The 8316-nt window shown below is 31.9% G+C and overlaps 1 protein-coding gene across 1 annotated transcript; it reads right to left on the bottom strand.

Annotated features, from left to right (window-relative positions):
* Positions 1 to 292: 292 nt before the first annotated feature.
* Positions 293 to 8008, bottom strand: LOC129217755 (tigger transposable element-derived protein 4-like). Its single transcript, XM_054852096.1, has 2 exons — positions 7968 to 8008; positions 293 to 1199 (listed from the first exon to the last, which is right to left on the bottom strand). The coding sequence occupies exons 1-2, from the start codon at positions 8006 to 8008 to the stop codon at positions 293 to 295; spliced, it is 948 nt and encodes a 315-aa protein (XP_054708071.1).
* Positions 8009 to 8316: the final 308 nt, after the last annotated feature.

The following is an 8316-nucleotide window of genomic DNA, read 5'->3' as shown; positions in this document are numbered from 1 at the left end:
AACCATCATCAATTGTTAAAAAATCTTCTAAACTGACATCATCTGTAAAACTATTCTTCTCACGGTAACCGTCCCAAATTTCTGTAACATCTGGCTCACTGTCCACGTGAGACTCCTGTTCTTGTTCTCCTGATGAAAATTCCTTCGCAAATCCAGCTTTTCTAAATGAATTGGAAATTGTTGTGACTTTCACATCAGATTGCCAAGCTTTAGACAATTCTGAAATGCAAGTCCTCAAGTCTACATATGTTTTAGAAAACTGTTGGTTTTCTTCAACACAGGCAATCATTTTTCACAAAATTCGCTTTCGGTAGTAGACTTTTAAATTTTTAATTATCCCCTGATCCATCGGTTGCAATTTCGAGGTAGTGTTTGGAGGAAGAAAGATAAGTTTTATGTTCTTCACTTTGGATTTCACTTCAGGTGGATGTGATGGGCAATTGTCTACAAATAATGCAATCTTTCTTTTTTCTTTCCCAAACTTTTTGTCCAAGTCCAATAACCACTTCTCAAAAATTTCGCCTGTCATCCAAGCTTTTCTACTGTTCTGATAGTTCACTTCTAAGGGTTTGATGCCTTTGAAACATCTAGGGTTTTTACTCTTCCCAATAACTAGCAACTTCAGCTTTTCTTCCCCTGTCATATTTGAAGTAACCAATACTGTAATTCTGTCTTTGCTACGTTTTCCACCAAAACACTCGTCTCCTTTAAAAGTAAGAGTTTTATCTGGGAGACATTTGAAAAAGAGTCCCATTTCATCGCAATTAAACACGTCTTTTGGCTGGTACTCTTTTAATACCGGTTTTAACACTTCATTTTTCCACTGCTCACAACTTTCATCCGACACATCAACACTTTCTCCTGAAACTACTTTGTGCACCAACATGTGACGTTTTTTAAATTTGTCCAACCATCCAACACTTGCTTGGAGTTCCGAGTAGCCTAATGCGTTGGCAAACTGCAATGCCTTTTCTTTAATTAGCGAACCTGACAAAGGTAAGTTCTGATCCCGCACGGAATGAATCCATTTTAAAACTGCTTGATCGACGTTGTCATACACGCACAATCGTACTCGTTTTGCATTGGAATTCCCTACTTCACCAGCTTTACTTAAAATGGAATCCTTATTTTTTAGTATAGTGGATACACTGTTAGCAGGAATGCCATATTTTGCGGCTACATCTTTCTTCTTGATGCCGCTTTCAACATCATTGAGAAGTGAAATTTTTTCTTTTATGGTAAACACTTTCTCTTCGACATTTTGAGCAACGCAGCACGTTGCAGAGCAAGATGAAAATGAGCGAAATGTGCACGTCAGTTCAAGAATGAGAATCCATCACACCACATCCGGTCAACACATTTCCAAGAAACCTCACCCCCTCTGGGAATTCTTCCCTCCTCCTTTCAAGTCTCTCTCCTTCCGTCGACACAAGTGACAAAAAGAAAGGAATGTTGAAAGACAAGATAAGAAAGTTGTACTATGAGTAATCCTCGACAAAAGCACCAGAAGAAAGACTTCTATTTTCGGAAACATCGTCTTTCTCCCACATAAAAACTTCGCAATAGAGAAATTTGGCCATTTGATATTCGTTAAAGAGAGACAGATTTGCATGCTTTTTTATTGAAACTTTCAGTGTCACCAAACATGCTTCGTTATATAGAGAACTTCGCTAAATAGAGTGTTCGCTATACGGAGACTCGACTGTAAACCGGGGGTTAGATGACGCAGCGGATTCACAGGATTGCGGAAATAGCGACAGGAAGAAACCAAATGGAACATATCCAAGCTGAATGTTCTAGAATAAAAAGAGATTTTAAAATAAGCGTTTGGTGCGCTGTTTAAATAAAAAAAGCATGTTCGTAGAACAAATGTGACGAAAGTAACGTATTTTGTTTTCGTAAATGCTTAAAATATATTGTTTTGAATTGATGGTTTACTTTATGTTTCATAATAATATTAAGGAATTTTTTAAGCATTTTTTGTTTTACATAAGTCTGCGATACGTCATCAAAAATTATATTTCGATGTTAATTTTTTAATAAGAAAACGGCGAATTATTTTGCATTTGACCAGCTTGGATTATCCGTTATAAACTCATTGAATTTATAGTTTTTCATATAGTGGGCAAGTCGTCTTTGTAATCGAAAATTTGATTATAACCACTAGTAAGCCACGGGCTTTGTAAGAAAATGAGCAAGTCCATGCACCGAGTAAAGAGTATTTTTATAAAATCTTATCATTTAGTTTGTGTTTAGGTTTATGGAAACGCATTGATTAGTGTTGCAGAGTTACTGCATTTATCAAGGTTTATGTTTACGATTTTTTTACATGACTATATTCACTTCCCTGCAAATGAAATGTTAGTTTTTAGAAAAAGTATTTCAGTAGTGATACATCTGAAGGGTTATTTCAAGCTACTTTCCAATTGTTATAGTTTGACATTACACAATATAAAATATACATTATGAATATGAAAGATAAGAATTTTGCGATTTTCTTTATATATTTCACTTTATTTTGAAGCTACTTTTTTCGGCGTGATGACGGCAAAGTTGAGTTTCTTCTAATTCTTTAGTTCTAAATATATTTTTTATATTTTGAAAAATATAAAAATAATCAAATTCTTAAATAAAATGAAATAAAATAAAAAATAAAAATGAACTGCATTAATTGCTTGAACTTTAAAAAATCGGAAGTCTTTTTTTAAGCTACACAAAATGATTGATCTAAATTGGCAATTCACGCTGTCCTTCATGTAATGAAATTAAATTTTTCCAAAGTATTTAAAAATCGTGAATAAAAAGTAAAATATAAAGAAGGATTTAAGCGAGTAACTGCAGTACAAATTAGGTATCATACGACACATATGAGATTGTTTAAATACTTTATGTCCTCTTGTATAAATTTCAAATGAACATTAAGTGCAACAGAAGCTTAGACGAAAACTTGCGTATCTAACTCTTATCGGATTAAACGTAGGACGTTTGCCTTTGTAATTGGTCATTAAATTAGAAAAGTTCCGAAGTAAAAAATCGTTGTATTCTGTTCTAGGAAGAATCCGGGGATACAAAAAAACATTCAGTTGCGTTTTTGCAGACATTAAGTAGAAATAGTTTTATTTTGAATTAACAATGAACGTTTGGAAAAAAAAAGAAAGAAATGGGAAAGCACATGGAAATCATACTGTTAAAGGCTGAAAATGCTTTCTGGTGTCTCTCGATTAGAACATTTGAACACCATAACGTCTGCGTATCTTTCAAATTTGAATTACTTTTCTTTAGGTCCGTCATTGCAATGTTTTAATAAGGGTGAAGTGCAAATATTATATGAGGCAGTGAGAAGCAAAGGGTGGAAGTGGACGTTTTAAAGTTTTAAGTAAAACGCGTTTAAACATAATTTCTTAGGTTGACTTTCATTGAATTTTTTTTCTAAATCATGCTATACAGAAGCACCTACCAGGTTTACTTAGTAAGACAAAGGAGAGGTTCATCTTCATTGAATTTTTTTTCTAAATCATGCTATACCGAAGCACCTACCAGGTTTACTTAGTACTAAATCTTGCCCCAAGACAAAGGAGAGGTTCATCTTCATTGATTTTTTTTTCTAAATCATGCTATACAGAAGCACCTACCAGGTTTACTTAGTACTAAATCTTGCCCCAAGACAAAGGAGATGTTCATCTTCATTGAATTTTTTTTCTAAATCATGCTATACAGAAGCGCCTACCAGGCTTACTTAGCACTAAATATTGCCCCAAGACAAAGGAGAGGTTCATCTTCATTGAATTTCTTTTCTAAATCATGCTATACAGAAGCACCTACCAGGTTTACTTAGTACTAAATCTTACCCCAAGACAAAGGAGAGGTTCATTTGTCATTTGTACCAGATCTCCAAATTTTAAATTTTTGCACTTACATCCCTTTGCTTATCACTGCCTCATATCGCCTTATGTTACATGCAGACAGCAGCAAAACAAAACACTCATGTAGGCATTCAAAGGGTTTTTGAATGGTGTGTGATTATCTTGCGATGGAAAACGACTAGGATTTGTTCCAAATTAGTCCGCTACATTTATGTATGATTTTGCAATATCTTCCAAAATGTTGTCATTTTGTTCCATAAATAAAAAATATGCGTTGCAAAAAATTAAAAATATTCAAAAATAAATATGAAACGTATCATTAAAAGTAAAATCTAGTTATAGAACATAGAGCCGAATGATTGCATTAATATTTCTAAGTTTAAAAAAACATTACTTTTTAAATAAGTAATAAATATAACACTTTGTGTTTTGAGTGAATGATATGTTATCCCAATTCTATACACAAATGTTTTTTCTTTTTTAGAAATTTATAAAATATATGTTTTCAGTCATTAATAGTAACCACGATAGTTTGTAAGCTATATACCAATAACTTACCCAAATAACGAACAGCCTATCATAAAGTTATCTTAGTAAAACACAAAACAAATGAATATCACAATGAAGAAAGTATGAACTATTAGTACCATGTGTCATGAATACCCGTTAAGAATATTTACTGCTATTTTACAGAACGCTTTTAGAAAATGAAAAGAGCTGCCAAAAATACACTTTATCTCTTTGCATGCAATAACTATTTTGTTTACTAAGTGTGTCAGTTGTGCATTTAATCTCTATTTATTCTTTCGCAGCTTTCTTCTTCGCAGCTTTGTTGAATCGCTTTACTTTTATTTTGCATCATTTTTTTTCTCTATGATTTTAAGGAAAACTCGGTATAATATTCCGCTTTCTCATTCTTTAGCGCATAAGAAGGTTTTAAAGAAACTGAGAAAGTGGATCAATTTGTTAAGTTTTAAATTCGGCAATTTTAAAAATCTGATAAATAAATCGTGCCTACTTTTAAAAAATGCTTTTGTAATAAAGGTTTTTAGTTCATATAGTTTTTAATAGTTCTTTTTTTTCATACTTATCGAAATAATGGATTTGAACAAATAATTTTGAGTACAATCCTATTTTAAGTTTATTTTGCACTTTAAAGGAAAGCACTCAAAAAATAATATTTGCGTATTTATTTTAAAGACCCATTTTAATCAAGAAAGTGTGAGAGATTTTTCAAGTTGTGAGTAAACTGTGTGCAAAGTAAAAACCGTATAGGTCGAGTTTCAGTATTTTTTTTTTTTTAATTTTGCTGCATAGCAAAACTTACAAGGGCAAGTAGTACCATAGTTTTTCCCAAAATAAATTGAACTTTCTTCTATCACTTATATTAGTTCTCTCGAAAATTTTCATTTTCACATGCATGCCCCTTAGCTTCAAGGTCCAAATCATGTTTTGTCAATATGTGTGAAAATGAATAAAAACTTGTATTGTTTATTAATTTATGACTTTTATAATAATCGGTTATGTTCTCTAGAAATTATTATGAAAATCAAATCATAATTCAGAAACGCGTCTAATAATGCGAAATTTTCAACATAAATTTAACTGCTCTGCATGACGAAGTACTTAAAATATTAATATATTAAGTTCAAAAATCATTAAATTAACGACCAGTTATTGGCTGAGAAAAGATAGACTATTTATTTAAACGAACATTTCCTGCTAACACCAGGGAAGAAGTGAAGAACCACCAGGATTACATAGAGCTTCAAAGTACCATTTTTCTTTAACTACTTATGTCTTTTAATATTTATCAATATTTCTCTCTCTCTCTCTCTCTCCATATTTGATATTGGCATCTGCAAAATAAAGCTCTTTTAGTTTCGTTTCGACATATAAATATTTAAGTGCACTCAAACCTGTTTTTGTGCGGTCTTTTTCGTGCGAATTGTTTTGCTTTCTTTTGTGCAGTATATGAAAATTTCAGTTTGGGACTCAATTGACAAAATTCTTAAAAAAGGAACAAAATTCTTCATAAAACGGACGATCTTTTTTCATGTGATTTTTTATGCGGTCTCTATCCACCGCCCAAAAACAGGTTTGAGTGTGTGTTCACTCTTTCATTCAATTTTTATGGGCCCATTTCCTAAACAACATATTAGAAACTGAATATTTAAATGCGTTTTTCTCAAAACAGCATTTTTTAACATGTCTTAGAATTGATTTAGGGCAGCGATATGTTTATTTTTAGAAGATTAGTCAGCTCATCTTTTGGTCTAAACGCAGCAATCATTGGCTGCATTTTTAGAACACAATTTGCCAACGAATAAACTACTACGGAAGGCATTCTTGTTGCGATAAATTGTAGCCAAATGTCACTAGTCAAAGAATCACTTAATATTCTTACTCCCAGTTTTACATGCGATGGCGAGCAAGTACACGATAAATGGTTTCTTCAAGAACGAAAACTGCATATCAGCAAGAAACTTGACTATGTGCGGTTTCCCCCCAGAAATACTTCAACTTCAACCAGTCACTGTTAGAGATGCTTATCAAATCAAATTCATCGAAGCAAAGAGTAGCGTTTCTATTTGTCATGTGACACTTCGACTGGAACTCGCTCTAAAATAGTGTCAAATACTCAGTGAGTAATGCTGAAGTCAGTTTAAATGTGACACGTGACTTTATTTCTCTGAAATGCACCGAACGTAGAAAAAATATATGAGAGCGAATTTTTCGAATTTTCCTAGAAACGTTTTTGATGTGTCGAAATTATTTTCTTTACTTTTTATTTACCCGTAATTTTTTTATGTTTGCCGTCATTTAAGTGTTTTAAGAAAACATTTTTTTTTAATTTCAAAAGTTTTAGAATAGCTTTGGTCTTCCAGATAAAAACTACATTGAAAAGACAGCAAATTGCTGCAAAATTCCTTAAATTCATGTTATGCTAAAATGTGTCTTTCCTCCCAACTGAACCTGATAAAAAAAGTATTTAAGTGAAAAAATGATTTGAATCCCTCGCAAGTTTTGCTACAACAAAAAGCCACTCATTGCAACTCGTAAACATGTAAACGCAGTATTTTATTTGTTTTCTAATTCTTTAAAAACAATCTGCACTATGATAACATTACTTTGTATCAAACTGTAATTGATAGTTTCAAATTATTTTGTTTAATACACACATCACTTACATCGATAGTTTACAATGCTTAGTGATTTATGAAAACCTTACCAAAATATATCGTCCCAGAAGTAGCATTTTGTTCTAATTGTTACCTTCTTGATCTTAGAAAGCAATGTCGAAAATTTATACATACTTTTAGCAAAAAACATTAATAAATAAACCAGAAGGAAAAAAGAAAAGAAAAAAAAAGTACACGTGTCTGTCGGTTACAAAAATACATGATTATGCTGCTTTTAGATTAAAAATGTGCTATATATTTTCATTATGCTTGTAAATTACTCTAATCAATGAAAAGTTCATTCCTCCATACTTGTATTTAGATTTGATGTAGTTTCATTAAGCCTTACCTCTTTTAGAAGTATTGTCATAGCATATGTTAAACGTCTTGAGTTACATTTCGCTTTTTCGATGGCTATCCTATATGGCAGTAAAATTGGGCTAGTTAGCACCTTTTTTAAAAATTAAATAAAGATACAATTCCTAATAAACCTGCACTGTATGTTATGGTAATGCGTTTTAAAACCATAATGAACATATTGAAACAAAATGGCGTTATTCTCAAGTATTAAAATCATATATAGGAATGCTACATATATCATTATGCATTTGAAATATCACTCAAACATGTAATAAAACAATTGATTAAAGCAACGTTTCTGCATCATTAAAAACTGAAAATCATGACTTTTCTTGTTTAGTATGCAAGTTGTAAGTTTATAAAATATATAAATACCCATTTTTTGTTCTCGAACGTTGGCTTACAATATGAAAATGCTAAGAACTCAGCCTTTCCGTGTTTTGGTCTTGGTCATCATCAGAATTTCTTTCTACTTCATTTCGAAATTTCTCAATATATCATAAATATTTATTGCTCACTCATATAGCTTCCAAATGATTGTGCTTTCGCGAAAACAACTTACACTGATGCAAAAGCATTTACAAATATAACTCCAGCTGTCATTAAAGATCTCGAAAACCCAAAAATGGAGAGAAAGGAAAATCTTTACTTCATCCCAAGTTCAGGAAACATTTTAAAGAAAACTTTCGTAATCTTGAACGAGAAATTGCCCGTTAAAATGTCACTACTTCTTTTCGGAATATTTACTTCCACTTCAACCCTTTTGACGTTAAAGCTATACAATTTGTGACGTCTTCGTTTGCTGTGCGAAATAGATGTTCTTTATTCATTTCTTTATTTTTATTTTTTAAATCTTAAAGTAAGAAACTTGGGAAAATCTTTGAAAACATAGTTTTTAAGTCCCAAGAAGA

This window comes from Uloborus diversus, chromosome 1, assembly GCF_026930045.1.
Source record: "Uloborus diversus isolate 005 chromosome 1, Udiv.v.3.1, whole genome shotgun sequence".
Taxonomy (NCBI): domain Eukaryota; kingdom Metazoa; phylum Arthropoda; class Arachnida; order Araneae; family Uloboridae; genus Uloborus; species Uloborus diversus.
This window is presented reverse-complemented; position numbering and strand designations above follow the sequence as displayed.

Bases quoted from the DNA above. Each gene is read 5' to 3' on its own strand.
- LOC129217755 (XM_054852096.1), bottom strand. From the start codon at position 8,008: ATGACAGCTGGAGTTATATTTGTAAATGCTTTTGCATCAGT. The intron at 1,200-7,967 runs GTAAGTTGTTTT...TGATGTTGAAAG, and splicing joins GTAAATGCTTTTGCATCAGT to CGGCATCAAGAAGAAAGATG.